Below are 25,788 nucleotides of genomic sequence, written 5' to 3'. Positions count from 1 at the left end.
CAGGGAGTTGTTGGCCATCAAACTGGCTTTTGAGGAATGGTGACACTTCTTGGAGGGGGCGGCTCACCAGGTCACAGTTATCACCGACCATAAGAATCTGCTCTACCTGGAGTCGGCCAAGCGTCTGTCTCCTAGGCAGGCTCGCTGGGCATTGTTTTTTACTCGTTTCAATTTTCTTGTGACGTACCGTCCCGGGGCTAAAAAAACCAAGGCGGATGCTTTGTCTAGGTGTTTTCCGGGGGGAGAACCTCGGGAAGAGCCGGTACCCATCCTCCAGAAAGGGGTAGTGGTCTCGGCTCTCACGACTGAGGTAGAGGCGGAGATTGCCGAGGCCCAAGAGGAGGTACCACCAGGTCTTCCCGCCAACAAATCATTTGTACCCCTGCATCTTCGGCTTAAGGTGTTGAAGGAACACCACGATTCGGTACTGGCTGGTCACCCAGGGGTGAAGGGCACCTTAGAGCTGGTATCGCGTCATTTCTGGTGGCCCAAAATCCGGCAGGACGTGGTCTCGTACGTGGCAGCTTGCATCACGTGCGCTAGGGCTAAGTCACCCCGAACCCGTCCTGCTGGCACGCTACAGCCTCTGGGGGTACCCAATAGGCCATGGACAGAAATCTCCATGGATTTTATCACTGACTTGCCAGCCTCGGCAGGGAACACGGTCATCCTGGTGGTGGTTGACCGTTTTTCAAAGATGGCGCATTTTGTGGCGTTGTCTTCTTTGCCCAATGCTAAGACGTTGGCTCAGGTATTTGTGAAGGAGGTGGTCAGACTCCACGGAGTACCATCTGACATAGTATCTGATAGGGGTACGCAATTTGTGGCGAGGTTTTGGAAAGCTTTTTGCTCAAGGTTCGGGATCAAGTTGTCACATTCATCGGCGTTTCATCCACAGTCTAATGGACAAATTGAGCGCATGAACCAAAATCTAGAACAGTATTTACGATGCTTTGTGTCCGACAACCAGGAGGATTGGTCTACTTTCCTTCCTCTGACCGAATTCGCGTTAAATAATCACCGCCAAGAGTCATCAGGAGAGTCTCCATTCTTTTGTGTGTACGGTCAACATCCTCAGTTTTGTACCTTACGTCAGGGTGACTCCGGGGGTGTCCCGGAGGAGGATCAGCTAGGAGCCCAATTGTCATCAGTCTGGAGGCGGGTGAAACAGCGTTTGTTGAGCATGAGTGCCAGGTACAAATGGGTGGCTGACAGTAGACGCGTGCCAGGTCCGGACCTGTGTGTGGGTGAATGGGTGTGGTTAGCTACGAAGAACATAAAACTCAAAATCCCATCTTTAAAACTGGGTCCAAGGTTTATTGGGCCTTTTAGGATTTCTGCCATCATTAACCCAGTGGCTTATCGGTTGGAACTTCCTGCGGTGTACAGAATACATAACGTTTTTCACAGGGCTTTATTGAAAAAGGTGGTAGGCTTGGTGGACACGACGCCGATGCCACCTCCAGTCATGGTGGATGGCGATTTAGAGTTCGAGGTCGCCAAGGTAGTGGACTCTCGAGTAGTACGCCGTACTCTTCAGTATTTGGTGCACTGGCGGGGGTATGGTCCGGAGGAGAGGTCTTGGGTTCCAGCCTCAGACATACATGCGGATCGGCTGGTCAGTTCTTTTCACCGTCGTCATCCGGACAAGCCGGGTCCTATGAGTCTTGAGGGCCCTGGGGTCCCTCGTAGAAGACGGGGTACTGTCATGTCGGATGCTGTTCACACCACAGCGTCCGGCAGGCAGAGGTAGTTCCACCTCCAGCCACTATAGCCTCAGTGGCGCCGGCTTGATCTTCAGGCTCTCGGGGGTTAATCCTGCTGGAGACCAGGTTGGAAGGTTAGTCACGTCCACTGTCTTTAAATAGTCATACTGGCATATGGGCGTCGCCGATTATAGCTTGTGTTTCATACCAAGTGGTTCCGGTCTGGAGTGGAGGTGTTGCAGAGAGAGAGAGATTCGTATCTGGTGTCGTATGATCCGTCGTTATCCTTTCTCCTTCCCATATTTGTGTTTAGTTGTGCCCTGTTCACATTACTGTTTATTCCTGTGTGTGTGCGGCGCAGTGCAGTTTAAGTTCTCCCTGTCTGTCATTATTTGTGTGGGAGCTTTGGTGGTGTGACTCCTCACTGGGTGGAGGGTGGAGGGTTAAGTGCAGGGCTGAGCAGGAGATAAGGAAAGGTCGGAGGCTCAGGCATTTGCACCTTCAGCAAAAACCCTGGGTTGAGGGTCAGACAGGGTTTTCCCTAGTTATAGGGACATCACAGGGGCCCGGGAATTACAGCCTTAGTTGAACTAAGCCCCCGTGACAGCACCACACATCTCCAAAGCACCAACCTGGGGAACGAGTTGTGTATGTGCATGTTTGAGGGTAACTCCAGCTGGTAAGTCTCCGGGCCCTGTATAGCTGACACCAGATACGGCCCGATCACCTGAGAATTCCTGACCCCCACAACACACTTCCAATGGATGTTTTTGGTGGCCACCCATACATGCTCATTCACACACAGGTCCGGACCTGAACATTTATTGCCACACATTCGTTTGTCACAATACAGTGAACTCTTACTGGAATTGACAACAGAAGGGTCCCCCTGTGTCACCACACTCACACCCCCGCAATTCACCAAGGGGTTCACCACCCTCCAACCCCTTCCACCACGAGGTCTCTGCCTCCCAGGGTTGGCTAATGGCGAGGGTTGAGACTTGCCCCTACTCTCCTGCAGAACCTCTGCTGCTCCCACTGGAGAGGCAGGGGACGATTGTTACAGTCCGCGCTGCTGAGTCCACAAAATCACCTGGGATGCAAGATGTTGTAACAAAGTACTTCTTTATTCCTTCCTACACGTTTCGGCACCCTTCCTGGCACCTTCCTCAGGGATATTACACCAGCCATAGGAGCAGGGAATTTATAGCCCCTTCCATTAGCAATTATGGGTGTGTTCTGTTTACATATGATGTCATAATGGTCATCACTGGGGGAGGGGCCATCATTTTTGGCACAATTTCACACAAATAACATAATAAAACAAGAAAATCCTTCAAAATACTTGCTAAAATGTACATAAAAATCCTACCAGTAAAATGATATGAAGACCTTCATAAAAATTGCAGCATTGCCAAAGTATCCAGACTGTCAATGCAAAAACAAAAATTTTTTTTTTTTTTTTTTAAAAACATTATCTCCCGACTTTCAGGGTAGTAGAACCCATGTGTTTACTGGTTTCATTGTTTTCTCTTGTGACTTATGTTGAGCGCCACCATCCTGCTGGTATCAGTGCCTTTGGAACATAGGTTCTATGAACTATTTTTTCACAAAACTATCCTGTTAAATATGTGATACTATGGTTTGTTAAAAAATTATTATAAAAAATTGCAATGAACAAATTTCTTTATTTTTGTTTTGTAGGAGGGAATCAAGGAGCGATGCTAATATTAAATAAACTTCATAAAATAGATTATTTCTAAAATTAACCGCTTTTAAAAAACTTTTATTTTTATTTTCATTTTTATTTTTATTATTTATTATCAATAAAGAATTATCTAAAAATTACTATTATATAATCGTATTATTAAAAATGGCCTGAAAAATGTGTCTATCATCTTCCGTGTAGTTATGGTCACTATTTTATATATTAATTGTGGTGGTGTCACCCATGAAACGTGTGTCTGTTGGTCTAGCACACCTGGGTTCTAGTCCCCAGGAAAGTCACAGGTCTCCATGCAGGCATAAATGACATAGTACAAGGGACAATCAGGAAAAATTATAAATTGTTGTGAGCTTATGCATATTAAATTAGGGAATTGTGAAATTCTAGATAGGATACCAACTTTGATATATATTTAAACAAAATAAATGTGTCATTAGGTGTATGTGAGACATTAAGTGTTTAGATATACCCGTGCGATCAAGAAAGTAGTCAGACGAAAAAATAAATAAAATGAAAAAAGATAGAATGAAAAAATAAAGTGAGGTTTGCTTAAGTGTGTAACATAAGGATGCAGGAATTCCTCCTACTATGGTGTGCCTTTCTTACCCACTCAGGATGTGACCGAGAAGGGGGGGGGGGGGGGTTATAATTTATATTAGTTCTGAAATTATGTTTAGCCCTCTCGGTTTTAATGTGTCCAGTTTAAACATCCAATATTTTTCACGTTTTTTGAGCAGCTCGAATCTGTTGGGTATATTCACTGCTATATGATCGATCGGGGTTATCTTGATTGCTGTTGCATCTCTGTTATGATACGTGTCATAATGGAATGACACTCCATGTGCTCTATACCCACTCTTTATATTTGAACGATGTTTGTTTAGCCGCTCATGAAGTGGTCTGATAGTTCTGCCAACATACTGCATGCCACATGGACACTCAAGCAGGTAAATTACAAACTCTGTAGAGCAATTCATGTCATGTTTAATGGTAAAGGATTCATTCGTTGATGCGGATTTAAAGCTGCTTGTCTGTTGGATGCTCCAACAACAAAGGCATCTATTTTTTCTACATTTTGATGTCTTTTTCTGCAGTACTTTGGCATAATTTGTGGTTGTCTTCTGTTTGAGCCTACTAGGAGCTATTATCCCTTTAATGTTTGGCGCCCTGCGGAAAGTAATTCCTGGTCTATCAGGTACAATGGATTTTAATATTGGATCACTTAGAAGTAAGTGCCAGTGTGTATGAAGGCATTTTTTGATTGACTTGTGACAATTATTATAAGTCGTTATAAAATTGAATGCTTTGTTCTTCTCTGTCCCTTTTCTGTCTTTCTGTATAAGGAGGGTTTCTTGCGGGATTTCTCCACTGTGCTTTTGTGTGCTGGATATCAATTTTTTTGGGTATCCTTTCTCTAGGAATCTTTTTCTGAGTATTTCAGATTGAGAAGCGTAGTCATCCTTGGAAGTGCAATTCTTCTTTATCCTTCTAAATTGATTGGCCGGTATATTACGCAGCCATTTTGTGTAATGTCCACTCCTGAAATCAATATATGAATTCCTGTCCGTAGGCTTAAAGTATGTTTTTGTATGTATCCTTGTGCCATCAGAGAAAATTGTTAGGTCCAGGAAATTGATGCTTTCTTCATGTATTGTTCGCTCAAAATTTATCCCCCAGTGGTTATTAATTATGTCACTGAAAAACTCCTCCATGTCGCCAACTTCCGTGTCCCAGATCAGGAATAAGTCATCAATAAACCTTTTATATAAAACCAAGCCATTCTTGTATTTGTTTCCATATATATGTATGTCTTCAAAAAGACCCATAAAAAGATTAGCGTACGAGCAAAGCTGTTTTCGAACCCATAGCTGTACCATACTTTTGATGGTACATGTCACCATCCGTGTCCCACGGAAGATGATAGACACATTTTTCAGGCCATTTTTAATAATACGATTATATAATAGTAATTTTTAGATAATTCTTTATTGATAATAAATAATAAAAATAAAAATGAAAATAAAAATAAAAGTTTTTTAAAAGCAGTTAATTTTAGAAATAATCTATTTTATGAAGTTTATTTAATAGTAGCACATGGGGACACGGAAGTTGGCGACATGGAGGAGTCGCTAGGCTGGGCTGTGCTGGGGCAGGTGGGCTGGGCTGTGCTGGGGCAGGTGGGCTGTGGCAGCTGTGCTGGGGCAGCTGGGCTGTGCTGGGGCAGCTGGGCTGTGCTGGGGCAGCTGGGCTGGGGCAGGTGGGCTCTGTGGGGTGAGGGTGGCGGTTCTCTGTGCTCCAGTGCAGGGGCGGCGGCTCCGCCGGCATTTCCTCCAAGCCTGGAGGCCCCCGCACATCCCTTGCTGGTCGCCGCCATGTTGCGGTGGCCTCCGGGAACATGGACGCCGGGAAGATGGCCGCCGGTCCGGGGACGGCGCATGCGCAGGTTCTGATCTCGTCCCGAGATCTAGGGGGAAGAGATCTTTGCCGAGATTTGAATCTCGTCCCGCGAGATCTCGGGACAAGATCTGAACCTGTGCATTCGCCGTCCCCGGACCGGCGGCCATCTTCCCGGCGTCCATGTTCCCGGAGGGGGCGGCCAGCAAGGGATGTGCGGGGGCCTCCGGGCTTGGAGGAAATACCGGCGAAGCCGCCGCCCCTGCACCGGAGCACAGAGAGCCGCTACTCCTGCACCGGAGCACAGCCCGCTGCCACCACCGCACTACAGAGCCCCCGCGGCACCCACACCAGCCTTGGAGGTTAGCACATTGCGACCATAAGACGCACCCCCACTTTCCCCAAAAATTTTTTGGGAAAAAAGTGCGTCTTATGGCCCGAAAAATACGGTAGATATACCCTGATCGGCTTGGGGATAATTGCACATGGTCTAAGGCCACTAATTCTAGAGGTTGCTTAGTGATGATGGGCTGCAAAGGGGCCCTTTCACTGGCAGAATTATTCCTTCTGAAATTACATGGGCCACATTCCCTGCACCACTGTTCAATGGACCGTCTCATACCTGTCCAGAAGAAGCAGTCGCAGATGACTACTTCTAGCTTTTTCCAACCAAAGTGTCCTGCTTGATTGTGGTAAGCTTCCAAGACCATAGGCACGTCTTTTCTGGGGACCACAATCTGCCATACCAGTTCATGCGTACGTGGGTCAATAGCTCTTCGGACCAACTTGCCTTCAAAAGTGAACAGCTTCTTTCTCTCTTTCCACAACTATTGGACATCTGCAGGTGCATCAGGAGCTGGAGATGAATTTGCTTCACCAAGGAGTTCTTTGACAATACATATAGCCGGGTCACTGCTCTGCGTCTCTGCCCAACCATGGTGAGGTAGTGGATTAAGGGAAACTTCGTGAATGGCAAGACTTCTCCCTGTCACGCGGTTAGAGTCTTGGGAGGCACCGTGGCGGTGGAATGCCGGCATCTCTGTTTCCTCCAGATCTGTTAGATCTTCTACTGGCTCAGGAGTATTTGGCATACGGGACAAGGCATCAGCATTGGCGTTTTTAGTGCCAGCTCGATATTTAATGACAAACTCATAATTGGACAACCGAACCATCTATCTTTGTTCCAAGGCGCTGAGCCTGGCGGTCTCCAGATGGCGCTCTCCAGATGGGTCAATGGATTGTTGTCCATATAGATGGTAAACTTAGATGAGGCCAAATAGTGCTTGAACCTCTCGGTTACTGCCCAAACGATACCTAAGAATTCTAACTTGAAGAAGCTATAGTTGGTAGAGTTCCTCTCAGTAGGACGAAGCTTCCGACTGGCATAAGCAATGACTTTCTCCCTACCCTGCTGCTCTTGAGACAGGACAGCTCCTAACTCAACAATGCTGGCATCGGTGTGCAGGATAAACGGCCGATCATAGTCTGGATACGCTAATAATGACTTCCAGAAGGGTCAAATCGGTCAGTAGATCTTTTGCCAGGGTGGGTCAGTCGTCACTGCTGTTGTGGCATCCTCTTTGGCTGTCACCATGGGAGATCATCCGGGCCCGAGGCTAATTGGACCCTCTCTGTGGGGGAACAAGTCTGGAGAGTTTGAACAGTTTTACATAAAGCAGCCACACTTTTAGTCAGTTCTTGCTCTTGCAGCCGTAAATCTGCAGTAGAATCATCAACTGGAGTCTGCACATACTGTACTGCAGGCACCGGGGGTGAAGATACTGCCCCCTGGTGGTATGTAACTGCCGGATGGCTCAGTGCAGGCATAGGTAGATTCTCTTAAGATACGGATGGAATTGTCCTTAAACTGAGCAAAGTCCATGTCAGGGTTCTGCAATTACATCATGCGCAGTTGAGCCTTACTAGAGTCAGTCAAAAGGCCCTCAATGAACTGCTCTTTCAGCATTTTGTTCTCATCTCTTTCACTGTCTGGATCGATTTGTTGAATGGCCCACAGTGCCTTCTGCAGGTTAAGGGCATAGTCCCTAACAGTGTCCTGTGATTTCTGTCGGCAGCTAAAAAATCGCATCTTTATTTCTGAAGCAGTATGAGTGTCAAAAGTATCCCTTAGCTTAAAAAGATTGCAAAAGACATTTTTGCTATCAGTCGCTGGCCAAGATTTAACTTCTCTCTGGGCAGCGCCACTGAGCTGACTTGTAAGTATACTGACCTTTTGCTCCTCTGACATAGGGTAAATTTCAAACAGGCTGCGCAGCTTCTCCTTGAAGTCACTTAAGGTGTGCGATTCGCCTGTGTACTGTGGCAGCCATGCCGCACCAGGTATATAAGGCATGGTGAAGGCAATATGGGAGCTGTAGCTGCTGCACCTTGAGCTTTGCCAGGATTAGACATCTTCTCCCCAGTTAACCCTTGAAGGGTGCGACTCTCCGCTTCAGCTGCTGCAGGTCGTTGCTCCTGTAGGATCCTGGATGGCTGGAGTTTCGAGCGAGGTGTACCAGTAACGCTCCACCTACCGCAATTCCTGCCACTACACGCAAGAATGGTGACTAGGACTTCCTTGCTATCGCAGGAACTTGAAACAACAGTTCTTATAGACCATTAGGGTCTTTAGGCGCACAAGATCCTGTTCGTGATGCCAAGTTTTGTATCACCCGGAGCGGGGTACTCTGGTCGTCGGGCAGTGTTGGATTTAGGGGGTCACGGGGGTGGCAGGCATGCCTGGTGCCTGTGCTCCAGAGACAGTGAAATGGGGGTTAAAAAGATAAAATAAAAATAAAATAAATTTGAAAAAAAGTTTGTGACACCAGTTGGAGTGTTCGACTGTAAGATAACCGGCACTGAAGATGATCTCTGGGGGGTAGATGATGATGGCAGTGCAGGTGTTTATCCCCCTGCAAATAGGGCTGGCCCCCAGAGATAGTGATGGAAGTAGATGGTACTAGGAGACAAGGAACATCACTTTATCATTTACTGAGGTCGAGATGCAGTTCAGAGGATTAAATTCAACTCTCTCACCAGGTTACAGTCTGCTCTGCACGGTAGGAGTTATCTCTCTCTCTGCTGTGGTTCAGTGTAAACTTCCTGCTGTTCTAATCCCTTTAGGGACAAAGGTTTCCCAGAGTCTGAAACTTCCAGTACTACCAGTACTCACAGCGTTTTCTGACCCGGCAACATGAAGCTTGAATCCTATGTGAAGCACGTGTTTGTTCTGGCATAATCCCTCACTGACCCTCGGTTGCTGTAGTTTTCCTGGGAGAAGACACTCTACTGCTGGTTGTGTAAACCACCCAGTCTCAGCTTATCATCTGATTCTAGAAGCATAGATGGCCTAAGGGCTGAAGCCCTGATCCTTCTCAGCATTGTTCCTGGAGTGAGCACATGTACTTGCTCCAAGAACATTCTCCATGTTGTCTTCACACCGTCTTTCCTCACAGACTCACTCCTACCCTCCCAGTTAGGGTATCTCTCTAAAGCTCTAAGCTTCAGGCAAGTAAGGGAGTGGGTTAAAATTGTGTGTGCAGTTATCTTCAGCAGAGAAAGCATAACTCCCATCATTTACAAAACACATACAATTTGACCATTTTATGGCGGCAAAAACACAGGGTGCCACACATACTCTCAGGATTCTACCTTGCAGGTGGCAAGAGTGGACGGACATGTGAGCACTTGTATGCCATTTGTATACATTCCAACGAGACATATCCAGCCTCACTCAGTTCATTTTCATTGAGTGAGGCCATGCATGTCTAGTTGGCATGTGACAGCATTTATGTAAATTTCCGGCACCTGAGAATCCTGACAGCATGTAGTAGGTGCTATGAGAATTCAGAAGTCTGCAGTAACATAGAATGACTACAAACTCCTCACAAACTTGAAAAACCCCTTTAACCCTGCTATTCTGTTCATTTCCACTATACACTTGTACTGCTCTGGTCATTTTTGACCGGAACTATTAAAATGCTGTTTTAGCTACTTAAAATTTTTTTTTAATACCTGTTGCATTATTATACTGTATATGAACATGGTTGGTCATTATAAAAAAAAAAAACATAAAAAACTCAATTTTTTTTATTTATTTTGTGTTTATAAAGGTTACCACCTTAGGATTAATTCCTGGAAGACCAAGGAATTGGTGGTGGACTTTCGCAAGGGAAAAAATCCACCAGTAGTGGTGAACATTCAGGGAAATGACATTGAGATAGTCGACACCTATAAGTACATTGGTGTGATCCGCAATAATAAGCTTGACTGGGCCCATCACTTGGATGCAGTGTACAGGAAGGGCCACAGTAGGCTTTATCTGCTCAGAAGGCTGAGAGCCTTTGGAGGTAGCTGGGCACTCCTTGCATCCTTCTTCAACTCTGTCGTGGCATCAGTCATCTTCTTTGGTGTGGCATGCTGGGGTAGTGGCATATCAACCAGAGACAGGAATAGGCTGGACAAACTAATTAGAAGGGGAAGCTCTGTCCTGGGATGCCCCCTTGATCCAGTTCAGGAAGTAGGCGACAGGAGGATACTGGCCAAGGTGAGCTACTTGGTGCAGAATGATTCCCATCCCATGCATGAGACCGTGACAAAGATGTGCAGTACTGACAGTGACCGTCTACTTCATCCTAAATGTGAGAGGGAGCGCTATCGAAAGTCCTTCCTTCCTGCTGCAGTTAGGTTGTATAACCAGCACTGTCCAAAACGGAGAAAGACCCAAACAGTGAACTGATAGATCCAAAGTTGTGTTAGTCCGGTTATATCTTTTTTTTTTTTTTTTTCGTATATGTACCTACCAACTGTCAATGTAATGCCTTTATGCATCTGTATCTGTACTTGTTCCTGTCTTGCTGCTGTAATGCTCTGAATTTCCCCATGGTGGGACGATTAAAAGATTATCTTATCTTATCTTACAAGGGCTTATTGAATTCTGCACAGAAATTACAAATTTGAGCTTAACTAACTAAAACAACAACTACTACTATAACAACTATAACTAACTATAACTATAACTAAAATTATCTATAGTATAAAATGCGTGCAAACATTTTGAAAAAAATAGTAAAAATAATAAAAAAAAAATCAGTTTTGGTGACAACTGAATTTATTTATTTTTAGAGGAAAAGCATGGTAAATAACATACAGAGGAAAAAAAATTGCACAGAACTGTACTGAAAGCCAATGCGTATGGTTTGTACTGAAAGCATGTGTAAATCTGCACCTAAAGCAACTGTTTACTTCATAAACAATAGTAGATGCAATAAGTAGTCTCAAAAGAAATTATAACTCATTTGTTTTACTCAAAAAATGGCTGAAATTAGCATAAAATGCTATTCGGTCATTTTTGACCGGGACAGTACAAGTGTAAAAAAAAATGTGGCGCAAAAACAAAACAAAAAAAAAAAAGTAGCCTTAGAAAGAACCCCTCAAATTAGGAAAATAGAAGTAACCAGAAGTTTCAGAACCGCATAATGAATTTTTAAAAAAATATCAAAGTTCAAAAACGGTCATTTTTGACAGAACAGAACAGCAGGGTTAATGCTCCTAACAAACAAAAATATGAGAAATATTCACTATCACTAAATTTTTTTTTTTACATCCAATTACCTTGTAGATGATGATGTCTCTGATTGGAGTCATTCTCTTTCTTTTCTTCATCTTGTCCAGATACCATGATGACTTGTCACAGCTACAGCTACTGCAGACTTCCATCTTCTCCAGTTTTCTGCAGCACATGCCACTACGATGCTCTGAAAGATAGCAGTATCATTATAATGCTCCTGAATAAAAATATCTGCTTTATACTGAGCCACTGAATACTTAATTGCCCCTCATTATATTCTCTGAACAAAATATGACCCACACACTGTCCCTCTTATGGTAGATGCCCTCCATACTGCCCCCTCCTTTCCATACTGTGCCCTTCTTCACACTGTCCTTTCACACTGGGTCCCACCTATAGGGCCCAGTCTCTACACTGTGCCCCCTCATTACTCTGACCCTACTTAGCTTATTATCCCCTTCTGGCGGTGCCTTTACACTGTCCCCCCCATACTACTCCCATACTGCTCAGTCTCTATTCTATACCCACTCAAACTTTTCTAATCCTATACTGTCTCCTCACACTATCCCCCTCAATTTTCTCATAACACATTTCCCCCTCCCTCCTCATACTGTATCCTCTCACATCCCCCTTGCTAACCATACTGCTTCCTCACACATCCCTTGACTCCCCATACTGTGTCTGCACCCATCCCATCACCCTCGCTCCTTATACTGTGCCTGCCTACATTCTTCCCCTTGCTTCTCATACTGTTTCCGCACCCATCTCCCCAGTCACCATACTGTTTCTGCATCCATCCTCTCTTGCTCCCCATTCTGTGTCTGCATATATTCCCCCTCGCTCCTCATACTGTGTCTGCACCCATCCCTCCCACTCACCATACTGTATCGGCATCCATGCCCCCTCATGCTATTTCTTCATAAATGTTCCTGTACCCTGCCCTTGTTCCTCATACTGTGTCCTCATATTACTCTCGCTTCACTTTCCCTATATTGTGTGCGCACCCATCCCTTCCTCCTTCTTCAAGCTATGTCCTTAAATCTTATTTCTCCCCCATAAACTGTGCCCTCAAATCCTACTTCTTCCCCCCTCCACCAACCCCGTTAAAATAAATCTTCAGTGTCTTCAGTTCCACTAGAGCACTTACCACCATTCGAGCCTCTGCAACCTCGGTGTCACGGTCACGTGTGTCTGGACGCAGCGAGTACCGCAAGGCGAACCCATATGACACACGTGACCCTGGATACACCGTCTCCAGTTGGGCGAATTTAAATAATAAGACGTGCAGCTGGATACACCACCTCCAACTGGCGAATTTAGGTATTACACGTATTTATACAATAGTCTGGAAACCCCGCCTCCAGTAAGGCGAATTTAAATAATAAAGGGGAACCTGGGTAACATTAACAATAGTGGGCCCTGCGATAGGGAATAGGGACGTGGAGACCTCCTGCACTCCTCTGAGCCAGAGTCCCTGCACTCCTAACGTTCCCTATGCCGGTTCCGCACCGGGCGACGCACAGGAACCTTAAAACCCTGACTCGCCCTGACGCTAAACCCTCACTAGGGAATTGGTCGGTGCGGAAACTAATCCCACCACTGCACTAAACACACACAAGGGAAAATGACAATACAGGGGGAACACCACTTAGCTTTGCTCTGTTGCGTACACTCCTAGCAACAGAGCCCACCACCTGCGTTCATCTTCTCCTCCACCCGAATCCATCACCATAACCGGATCCATCACCATAGTGCAGCCTTGGAGCAGAGTCTACCACCAGTTGCAGCTGCCCAGTAAACAGAGTCCCAAAGATGAGTCCAGCTTCTGCCAAAAAGTCCAGCATGCTTGATTCCAGTTTTCAGCAACCAAGTCCAGCATGCTGAGTGCAACTCTCACCATCGTCGCCACTCCACCAAGCCATGCATTCACCTCCTGCTGACACCATAAACTGCGACTCCACCACCCCATGCCAGCCCTCCATGCAGACTCCATAGCTGACTCAACCCCTCTGGCTGGGCTGCCCAGGACTCTCATTCAGCTCCTTCTTTCACCCATGCTTCCTTGAGAATGACTAACTCACAATATCACCAAGAGTGATTGAAGACACCTGACTCTCTTTTATAGAGCCTCAAACCTGATTTATAATTACGTGCACATTAAACCAAAGGACTAAAGTGCGATACCACTCACCACCACCGGGGCAACTTAGAACAAACGACACCACGTGTAATAATTCTAATGGCCACCGGGGGCAATCACACCACTTTGGCACCAAGCCAAAGGAAAAAAGTTCACTTTGTCCATTTAAACTGTCAGATCCAGCCTGGATCATGACACTTGGTAAGTGACCGGATCACGCTGCTGATGTCACCCTGACCAGGCGGTCATGACTTCAATTTTATTTTCGTCTGAAAGACGCGAGTATAATTGTCCACTGGGAGCCAGCGCGCTGCACATTCTCTGAGCCGGCTGTCAGTTTGACAACTGGCTTAGGCCAGGTTCACATTGCGTTAACACAGCCCGTTCAACGCATAGCATTGACGAGCTGCGTTAACGCTATAGCGATATGCGTTATGCTATACCGCTAGCGCAGATGCTCCATCTGCGCTAGCGGTGACGGAGCCTCAGACGCTGCAGCCCGCGTCCGAGGCTCCGTCACTGAATGACGGCACATCGCGAATGCGCGCCGCTTTATGGCATGTGTCGCAATGTGCCCGACACTGGAGGGCAATGGCAGTGTTAATGGACTGCGTTACACCGCGTTATGCCATGGTGTAACACAGTCCGTCTAACGGACTGCCGAGACGTAATGTGAACCCAGCCTTAGAGAACCACCAGCTTTGAGTCCGGGAGGTAACAAAATGCAGCCACCGAGGATTCACCTTTGACAGCTGCATCAGATGGCCTGATGGCACCTCACTGCTGCCTGCCCTACCCTACAGATACACCTCTGAACCTATGACTGGAAAATGGATCACAACTCTGTGGGCTGTGAAATAAGGGTTTGACTGGAAAATTCAATACTGTGAGTGTGAAGGAGGTTGTAGCACTAGAATTTCCACTTTTTTGTATATTAAATTGAAATCATATGGTTTTCGATCAGCGCGCTAAAGTATTTTTTATAAACTCATTTTGTTTGCTGAATAAAAGATCTTATGTATTATCAATCCTAATATCCGTATGCAGTCAATTTGTATTTTATGACTATAGTAAATATCATTCATTAACAATAGGAGTGCTAAAATGACTTTACTGAGCTTGTAGAACATTTAAATGATCACAATTAGCATTAATACAATGTAAAATACCGTTATTCCTGGATTTCCACGCTCTCCTGATGGACCCTGAAAGAACAATATATAAAGAAAATCATTCATATTAATATGTATTCAGCATTTCTGCCCATTTAAATTAAAAAAAGAGAATTAGGCCAAAAAGCATACTGAAAAAAAAAAAGTTAAATATGTTATTATTCGACTACTTGGTAATTGTGGCATCTAAGAAGTTAGACAAAGGGAATCACTACTTCTTGTACCCCAATAGTGCCCAGCCATAAAGGACGTAAGCACTCAAGTCTCAATGGCAGTGCTAAAGTTTTTAGCTCATCCACTAGCCAAAAAAACAAAATACAAAGGCTCTGGATACCTTAGACATGGAAGATTTTTCATATGTTAGTGTTAATATTCGTCAAAACAAATTCACATAATTTGGATTTATTTTCAGAACCATTGATTGCAGTTTGCAACCATTCTAGCTTCAAATTTCAATCTCATGTGCCTGTCTCTTCAGATTATATACTGGATGTCAGGTCTGTGTGTCCAGGTTCTTGCTGCCTTTACTAACATACCGTATCTACCAGCACAAGCAGATTTCCTTCTTCCAGAGCAAATCATGCAATTGTGCCTAAGGCCTAATAATGCTTTATCAGAAGCCATTTTGATGTGTTTGAGTTTTTCAGAAAAATATTAAGAATTGAGAGTCCTCAGTGGTTGATACCTTTTAGTGGCTAACTGAAAAGATGGTAACAAATTGCAAGCTTTGGAGACTACTCAGGTCTCTTCATTCGGCATATAGACTAATACAAAATCTGAAGAATCACATGGACATAAAGTCTTCCTTCAACCTAACTATGTTACATATTTATACTACACACAGCACAGAGATAATGCAATGGATACGACAAGTGATGTGAAGCAGAACCATCATTATGGGAGAGGGAAAAACAATTGTGGCCATAAAACAAGTTGTTGCCTGACAAATGCATAAGAGCCAATGACCTGATACCAGAGAGTCCGAGAATAGGGAGATCCTACATGCTTCCCAAAATCCACAAATCTGGAAATCTAGGAAGACCTATTTTTTCATTTGTGGGCACCCTTACTGAGCAGGTATCTGGATGGGTAACAGGTATTCTTAAACCACTGGTAAAGGATACACCCAGCTACATTCAGTACACATCTGACCTATTAAATAAACTAGCATTAATAGGTCCTCTACCACAAGCAGGGCTGCCACTAGGAATTTTGGGGCCCCATCCTGGCAAAATTTTCGGGGCCTCCTTGAGACTCCGCCCAGGCTCCACCCCTGCCCCGCCTCCACCTCTCAAACTGTCCACAGTCCCACCGCTCTCTCTTGGAAAAACTCAACTACTCACCAATCACACATTAAAAGTTCCCATCACCACATCACACATATAGCCAACAGCTTTTGTTTTGGCCAAAAGATTTTTTTAATCTGCCACCACGACAAGGTAGACTTTTTGAGCTGGGCCCTACTCTATCTAACCAATTAAACACTTGTTAAAATATGCAATACAATTTAGGTATATTTTTATTTATTTTTCAATTTTTAAAATGACCAATAATATCACATCTAAAGGGACAAATACTACTGCACCATGACTATACACAATATTAACACCACATAGTCACCTATAATACCACATACAAGGAACAAATACCACCACACCATGTCCAGACCACATATTGCCACCATAGTGACCGAACAATATCACATACAAGGGACAAATACCACCACACAATGTCCAGATAACATATTACCACCATAGTGACCAAATAATAGCACATACAAGGAACAAATACCATCACACCATGACCAGACCACATCATTACCACCACATGGTGAACCAATAATACCACATATAGGGAACAAATACCACCACACCATGACCAGACCACATATTACCACCACAGTGACCGAATAATAGCACATACAAGGAACAAATATTACCACACCATGACCAGACTACATTTTACCACCACATGGTGACTGAATACTACAATACTGATCATTAGTAAAAAAAACACAATACACAATACTATCACCATAAGTGCCATTAAACACAGGAGATCTGTACTTAATATGCAGTGTCTGTGTACAGGTAATACAGAGATCATCAATGACATACACAGGAGCTCTGTGTATAGTGTCAGTGTACAGGTAATACAGTGATCACTGGTGACATTATATATTGTACACAGGACCTTTGTATATAGTGCCAGTGTACAGGTAATGCAGTGATCATTGGTGACATTGTACACAGGAACTCTGTATATAGTGCATAGTGTCAGTGTACAGGTAACACACCGACTCACCAGTGACATCTGTAGATGAAGTCCTTCAGCTTCGCTTTTCATCTTCATCCAGCACAGACCGCCATCATAGCTTCCAGCCAGGGCTTGTCTCTGCAGGAGACAACACAGTTATTTAGAGCTCTGCTTGCAGAACACATTACTTATTTTTTACCAACTTCTACACTACACCAGTTGAACAAAAAAAGGCAACATAGTGCCACTCTGCACAGTAACAGGACTGCCCCCATTTAAAACAGTATCCTCAAAAAATAAAATAAATCGATCACTGCAGTAATAATATCCCTTAATTAACCCCTATGGTAATAATATCCCCCATCCTGTCCCCGTTTATCTCATTCAAGGCTCCAGGTATATGTTCCCCCATCCTGCCCTCATGAGTATCCATTGTGCCCCATATCATCTCCCCATCCTGCGTCATGTTCCTGCCCCATCTGTCCCATGATCCTGCCCCATCTGTCCCATGATCCTGAACCATCTGTCCCAAGATCCTGCTCCATGATCCTGCCGCCCCATCTGTCTCCATCGTATCCATCCTGCACCATGATCCTGCCCCATATTCCTGCCCCATCTGTCTCCATCCTGCCCCATTTGTCTCCATCCTGCCCCCATATCTCCATTCTGCCCCCCGGTGTCTCCATTCTTTTCCGTGTCTCCATTCTCCCCCCGCATCTCCATTCTTCCCTGTGTCTCCATTCTCCCCGTCTCTTCATTCTCCCCCTTGTCTCTATTCAGCCCCGTGTCTACACTCTGCTCCTGCACCGTGTCTCCATTCTGCCTCGAGTCTCCATTCTGCCCCATGTGTTTACGTCCTGCCCCGTGTCTCCCATCCTGCCCCCTGTGTCTCCCACCCTGCCCCCTATGTATCCCATCCTGCCCCATGTATATCACGTTCTGCCCCGTGTCTCCCATCCTGCCCCCGTGTCTCCCATTTTGCCCCGTGTCTCCCATCCTGCCCTGTGTCTCCCATCCTGCCCCTTGTCTCCATTCTGCACCATGTGTTTACATCCTGCCCCGTGTCTGCCATCCTCCCCTTTGTCTGCCATTCTGCCCCCTGTGTCTTCCGTTGTGCCCCCTGTGTTTTCCATCCTGCCCCATGTGTCTCACCTCCTGCCCCCTGTGTCTCCCATCTTGCCAACTGTGTCTCCCATCCTGCCCCCTGTGTCTCCCATCCTGCCCCCTGTGTCTCCCATCCTGCCCCCTGTGTCTCCCACCTTGCCCCCTGTGTCTCACATCCTGCCCCTTGTGTCTCACATCCTGCCCCCTGTGTCTCACATCCTGCCCCATGTCTCCCATCCTACCCCATGTCTCACATTCTGCCTCCATGTCTCCCATCCTGCCCCCGTATCGCCCATTCTGCCCCATGTCTCCATTCTGCACCATGTGTTTACATACTGTCCCGTGTCTCCCATCCTGCCCTGTTATGAATGGGTCACTGAGGAGGATAGCAGGCCCAGGCTAAGCCACAGAAAACCAGAGTGGTTGGTAACTAAGCGAATTGAAGACCCCTGATCCTGTCCACACAACTAGCAGTAGCCGTGGAGCGTACCTACGATGATCCTAGATGCCTCAGCACAGCCAGAGAGCTAACTAAGCGTAAAGCAAGAAAGGGGAAATCTAAACTGCCCCTGAGCAGACCACAAAGGAATAGATAGCCCCCAAACATATATTGTCGGTGAAACAAGATGAAAACACAAACGCAGGCAGAAAAATAGACTGAGCAAACGATGGGGCCCACACTGACTAGACAGGACAGGAAAGGAAAGACACTGTCTGCAATCACGTAAAAAACCCTGCAAAAAGTCCAACACGTCTGATGCACAAAAAACACTGAAGTTGCACGACTTCGCCCCCACTATATCAGCACTCTGGTATATTCTGAAAGCAAAGCAAAAAGAGACCAATATAACAGGGGACAAAACAAACTGGCACATGCAGTAACATATGGGCGGTGATTCAGCACAGCCCCAGCCGGAGCTGGCTGACCCGCACAAAGCAGAGATAGACAAAACCAGATCAAATGCAAACAGAATAGCAAATGAACCACTTAGCTGAACATGCAGGGAAAGAGCAGGAGACATCAGACCTCAGAAGGCACAGGAAGAAAATCACCAGCAGGGATAGAGGGACTCAGCTGTCTTAAATACCAATCACAAACCCCAGATCTCCAATCGTCTTCCTCATTATCAGGTGGCAAGCCTCTGTCAATCAGATCAGCTCCACTGCCTCCAGTAACCACCAGAGGGAGTCCAGAAAGAGAACTCGCAACCCCTCTGTCAATCTGACCAGCTTCACTACCTTCAGTAATCACCAGAGGGAAGCCAGAAAGAGAATTCACAACTCTGCCCCATGTCTACCAACCTGCCCCGTGTCTCACATCCCGCCCCCTCTCACATCCTGCCCCATGTGCATATCATCCTGCCCCTTGTGTCTCCCATCCTGCCCCATGTCTCCCATCCTGCTCCTATGTCTCCCATCCTGCCCCCGTATCTCTCATTCTGCTCCATGTCTCCATTCTGCACCATGTGTTTACATCCTGCCCCGTGTCTCCAATCTTGCCCCAGTGTCTCCCATTCTGCCCCCTGTGTTTGCCATCCTGCCTCCTGTGTCTCCCATCCTGACCCTATGTCTTCCATCCTGCCCCTGTGTCTCCCATCCTGCCCCCGTGTCTCCCATCCTGCCTCCTGTGTCTCCCATCCTGTCCCTGTATCTCCCATCCTGCCCCCGTGTCTCCAATCCTGACCCCGTGTCTCCAATCCTGCCCCGTGTCTCCCATCCTGCCCCCTATGTCTCCAATCCTGCCCCCTGTGTCTCACATCCTATCCTGTGTCTCCTATCCTGCTCCCTGTGTCTCCTATCCTGCCCCCTGTCTCACATTCTGCCCCCTGAGTATCACATCCTGCCCCGTGTCTCACATCCTGCCCCCTGTGTCTCACATCCTGCCCCGTTTCTCCCATCCTGCTCCCGCATCTCCCATCCTGCCCCAGTATCTTCCATTCTGCCCCATGTCTCCATTTTGCATCATGTGTTTACATCCTGCCCCGTGCCTCCAATCATGCCCCCTGTGTCTCATATTCTGCCCCCCTTGTGTCTCCCATCCTGCCCCCTGTGTCTCCCATCCTTCCCCCATGTCTCCCATTCTGCCCCATGTCTCCATTCTGCATCATGTGTTTACATTCTGCCCCATGCCTCCAATCATGCCCCCTGTGTCTCACATTCTGACCCCAGTCTCCCATCCTGCCCCGTGTCTGCCATCCTGCCCCCTGTGTCTGCCGTCCTGCCCCCATGTCTCCCATTCTGCCCCATGTCTCCATTCTGCATCATGTGTTTACATCCTGCCCCCTGTGTCTCCCATCCTGCCCCCTGTGTCTCCCATCCTGCCCCCTGTGTCTCCCATCCTTCCCCCATGTCTCCCATTCTGCCCCATGTCTCCATTCTGCATCATGTGTTTACATCCTGCCCTATGCCTCCAATCATGCCCCCTGTGTCTCACATTCTGACCCCAGTCTCCCATCCTGCCTCCTGTGTCTGCTATCCTGCCCCCTGTGTCTGCCGTCCACTGTGTCAATGGTAGAGTACAGGTCCAGGAGGAAGAGGTCAGAGAAGTGTCGCTTGACTTTGGAGGTTAATAGGTCATTAGCGACTTTAGTTAGGGCAGTTTCAGTAAAGTGATGCAGTCGAACGCCAGATTCTAAGCGGTTGAAAAGGAAGCAGGAAGAGAGGTGGGGGAACGGTTCAAGATGGACGTGTTGTTCCAGTAGGCTTGAGGCATTGGGGAGATAGCTAGATACAGAGGAAGGACCAAGACAGGGCTTCTGGAGGATAGGTGTGATTGAATTTGCACCCGCTATAAATAGAACACCACAACACAGACGGCGACAACCCTGGCACACCCTGCAAACACGTTTCCTGCAGCGGTACTCCAGGTGCGCCAAACGTCTGTGGAGAAAATCCAATCTACACGAAGATTTCATCCATTATAAGTTTATTCTTCAAACATACAACACTGCCCTTCACCTCTCAAAGCAAACCTATTTCAACACGCTCATCACCTCACTGTCCAATAACCCTAAACGTCTCTTTGACACTTTTCATTCTCTACTCAACCCAAGAGTACAGGCCCCAACCACGGAGCTCCGAGCTGATGATCTGGCCAATTACTTCAAAGAAAAAATTTGACCAGATACAACAGGAAATTATCTCCCAATCACCTCATACCATGCACTGTCCTCCCTCCCCCACTGCATCTAGCTCACTCTCTGATTTTGAACCAGTCACAGAAGAAGTAAGCAGGCTCCTTGCATCTTGTCGCCCAACCACTTGCATCAGTGACCCATTTCCGTCACATCTCCTCCAGTCCCTTTCCCCTGCTGTCACCACTCACCTAACTAAAATATTTAACCTCTCTCTCTCTTCTGGTATCTTTCCCTCCTCATTTAAGCATGCCATCATACATCCACTACTTAAAAAACCATCCCTCGACCAAAACTGTGTCGCTAACTATAGACCTGTCTCTAATCTTCCCTTCATCTCTAAACTCCTGGAACACCTGGTCCACTCCCGTCTTATCCGCTATCTCTCTGATAACTCTCTTCTCGACCCTCTCCACTCCGGCTTCCGCTCCTTCCACTCTACTGAAACTACCCGAACTAAAGTCTCTAATGATCTACTAACAGCTAAATCTAATGGTCATTACTCCATGCTAATTCTCTTGGATCTCTCTGCAGCATTCGACACTGTGGATCATCAGCTCCTCCTCACTATGCTCTGTTCCACTGGCCTCAAGGACACCGTTCTCTCCTGGTTCTCCTATCTCTCTGACCACTCCTTTACTGTATCTTTTGCCGGTTACTCCTCCTCTCACCTTCCCCTTACTGTTGGGGTTCCTCAAGGATCAGTCCTAGGCCCCCTCCTCTTCTCCTTGTACACTGCCCCTATTGGTCAAACAATCAGTAGATTTGGTTTCCAGTACCATCTCTATGCTGATGACACTCAAATATACGCTTCTTCTCCTGACATCCCGCCAGCCTTTCTGGAAAACACCGGCGATTGTCTAAACGCTGTGTCTAACATCGTGTCCTCACTATATCTGAAACTGAACCTGTCAAAGACTGAACTCCTTGTGTTTCCTCCCTCTACTAATGTACCTATACCCGACATTGCCATTTCTGTGTGTAGCTCCACTATTACTCCCCAGCAACATGCCCGCTGTCTTGGGGTCATACTTGATTCCGAGCTTTCCTTTGCCCCCACATTTGATCACTGGCTCGCTCTTGTCATCTGCACCTCAAAAACATTTCTAGAATTCGACCTTTTCTTACTTTTGAGTCTGCAAAAACTCTTACTGTTTCTCTTATTCATTCTCGTCTCGACTATTGTAACTCTCTTCTAATCGGTCTCCCTCTTACCAAACTCTCCCCTCTCTAATCTGTCTTGAATGCTGCAGCCAGGATCATATTCCTCACCAATCGTTACACCGATGCCTCTACCTTGTGCCAGTCATTACGCTGGCTACCCATCCACTACAGAATTCAGTATAAACTTATTACCTTCACCCACAAAGCCCTCCATGGCTCAGCACCACCCTACATCTCCTCCCTTGTTTCAGTATACCACCCTACCCGCGACCTCCGTTCTGCTGATGACCTGAGGTTAGCATCCTCAGTAATCAGAACCTCCCACTCCCATCTCCAAGACTTTACACGTGCTGCGCCAATTCTTTGCAATGCACTTCCCAGGTCAATACGATTAGTCCCCAATCCCCACAATTTTAAGCGTGCCCTGAAAACGCATTTATTCAGACTGGCCTATCGCCTCAACATATTAACCTAATCTATCCCTGTGTGGCACAGCCAAAAGTTTTACCATAACCAGGTTCCCTGCATCATGTTCCCACATGCTTTATGCATCCATTAGCCCTCTGTGTCTGTACTGATACACACTTAACATTATGGCTGGTCCATACAATCAGGGCAACTGTTACCACCCATCTTTCACGTCTCCCTTTTTTTTCCTCATAGATTGTAAGCTTGCGAGCAGGGCCCTCATTCCTCTTGGTATTTGTTATAAGCTATGTGATTATTGTTATGCTGTAATGTCTATTGTCTGTACAAATCCCCTCCGAAATGTAAAGTGCTGCGGAATATGTCGGCGCTATAGAAATAAAATTTATTATTATTATTATTGAAGCGTATTTGAAGCATGAGGGGAAAACACCAGTTGTTAGTGATAGGTTGAAGAGATGGATTAGGGTTGGGATGAAGACTGTGGTGAGGTTTGGGATGAAGTTGGATGGAATTGGGTCAAGTGCACAGGTAGAGAGATGTGATCTTGAAAGTAGAGTGGAGAGTCTATCTTCCAAAATGGTGGAGAAGTTGGTTTTGGAGGAGGAGGGCTGAGTATTTAGGAGGAGGGGTTCTGAGGGTTGTACACCAAAACTTTCTGTGATGATATCAATGTTCTGCTTGAAGAATGAGGTAAAGTCTTCAGCTAAGATGAGTGGAGAAGGAGGAGATGCTGGGGGACGGAGGAGAGAATTTAAAGTGTTGAATAGTTGTTTAAGGTTGTGAGACAGGGAGGATATGAGAGATGAGAAGTAGTTTTATTTTGCTGCAGCAAGTGTGGCCTTAAAAGTAGTGAGGGACTGTTTGAATGCAATGAAGTGTGGAGCGCCCCGTGGGGCCTGGGGGGTACTCGGTATCGGGCCCGTCGACTTCAATGGGGGACGGTGTCACGGCGGCGGCGACCCGGTCCGTGGCCCAGAGGCGTCCAGTAATAAAATAGGGGAAAGTTGTGTGGTATTTATGTGGTAAAAATGAAGATAAAGTGTATAGATGGTTAAATACGTGACACCACCTATGGTATTCTGGTCAGAGGTGACCAGCGCTGCGGTGTTGTTCCCCTGAGACTGTTGGTGTGTCGCAGCTGAGGTCAAAATAGCTCTCCACAGGTAGAGCAATAGTCCCAGGGCAAAGAGGTTAAATTAATAGTCAAAATGGCTGTGAATGTTGGGGTGCAGAGAAATGAGAGAAAGACACAGAGAGGTGCAGTTTCTTTACCTTTTACTTGAAAGAGGTTGTAATCCGGAGTACCACATACTGGTGATGGAATGAGTCCGGCTCACCTGGAGGCATTCAGGGGATCCACCTTGCCAGGTGGGGATTTAGGGCCTTCCTTCTTCGCTTTGTGTGTGGGTCTCCGCTGTTTGTAACTATGCTGTGACCCTCAATTGGATGATGATTTCACTAACCTGTACGGCTGTCAGCATGAGCCTATTCCATGGGTACTGTCCTTTTTGCCGTCGGCCCCGGGCTCCTTATCCGCTGCTGTGCCTTCAGGTGTTCAATGTCGCACAGGAATTTACAATTCCCTGTACTTTCAGATTTGGCGGCAGGACATACAGTTCCTGTCCACCCAAGACTCTGGCGTCCCTTTCTCTCTATTAGCGCTTCGCTCTGGGGTCAGCTATATGCAATATTAGCTTCCCCAGAGTCTCTTATCTCTGCTCGTGTCCTTTTCCCTCTTCTTAGATCAGCTCCCTCTCCTTAACTGACTGGATCCTTCCAGAAAGATCTCTTTACCTCACGTTTTAACTGCCTTGTAATTTGCTCACAGCTGCTTTGTTTCCATGACAACTCCCTCAGCTGACTTCTAGCTGACTCACCAACCCCCTCTCCTGGGCAAAATTTATAAGGCATCTCCCTTTTCTGACCTGCAGCAGGAAATTGTGATTAAATCTATGCTGCCTGGCATGGGGGTCCCCTTCTGCCTCCAAGCATGACTTTACCCATTGGAGGGAGGTAATGTCACTGTGACAACCGAACTCTGCGGTGTCACAAGTGCACATTGGAGTAGGATCTTTTTCTTCTCCGCTCAGCAACCCTGGTAGCCTGTCTCAGTTCTTTGGTCAGGCTGGTGTGCCAGGGCTGTCTGTTGATTTTGGGAGCTTTGGTATGTGTGACAGGGGCAACCAATTCCAGAGCTGTAGCTATTGAGGTGTTATATAAAGCGGAAGCAGTGTCCGCATTGTGTAAGGAACTTATGTCTGTAAGGCCTGTTTCACACTTCCGTTTTTGACCATCAGTCAAAATCCGCCATTTTTGCAAAAAAACTGGATCCGCCATTTTTTTGGCGGATCCATTTTTTCCCCATTGATTTGCATTACCGGCGGATCTTGACGGATGGCCATCCGTTGGATTCGTTTTTTTGCGGATCCGTCAATTTTTTTGCATCCGCCGAGATGCCTGGATGGACCATGTAACGTTTTTTGTACTGAAGGATCCGCATTTTTATAGTGTGCATGCCCAGAGGAATGATGTCAGGAGGAAATTTAACCCTGAAATCATTTCTGGCGAACAGAAAAACTCTCTCTCTCTCTCTCTCTCTCTCTCCCCTTCCCGGGCAGCGGTTCCTTTAAAATTCTTCATTCAGCGGATCCATCAAAAACACGGATCCGGTGGCATCCGTTCACATCAGTTAGGAACGGATCCGCTTTCCGCCTTTTTGGCGGATTTTAACTGACACAAAAAACTGAAGTGTGAAACAGGCCTAAGTGGGATGAGGGATTCAGAAAGTGAGTGTAAATCAAGATGTTTAAGATTACTGCGAGGGTGTGCAAGTTTTCTTCCCCGGTTGATGGAAATCAGTTAAATGTCAACCAAGGGAAAAACACCTCCCCTAGGAGAAAATAGATTCCTCCTGCAGTAGCCAGGACAAAATCTATATGAATACAGGTGCACTGTGGTGAGGTTGAAGGACTTATGCTCTATGATTGGAGACTA

General features: G+C 46.4%; 1 protein-coding gene across 1 annotated transcript in view; it reads right to left on the bottom strand.

Moving 5' to 3' along the window:
* LOC141099719 (uncharacterized) overlaps window positions 1-25,788 on the bottom strand; it is a 772,310-nt gene that overhangs the window by 75,886 nt on the left and 670,636 nt on the right. The window contains exon 23 of the mRNA XM_073587712.1: window positions 14,705-14,740. Within this exon, the coding sequence (XP_073443813.1) occupies window positions 14,705-14,740 (36 nt within the window). The remainder of the gene's footprint in view (window positions 1-14,704; window positions 14,741-25,788) is intronic.

This window comes from Dendrobates tinctorius, unplaced genomic scaffold, assembly GCF_039654945.1.
Source record: "Dendrobates tinctorius isolate UK_male_01 unplaced genomic scaffold, ASM3965494v1 ptg000102l, whole genome shotgun sequence".
Lineage (NCBI taxonomy): Eukaryota > Metazoa > Chordata > Amphibia > Anura > Dendrobatidae > Dendrobates > Dendrobates tinctorius.
Note: the sequence above shows the minus strand (reverse complement) of the source record. Positions and strands in the feature narration are given on the sequence as shown.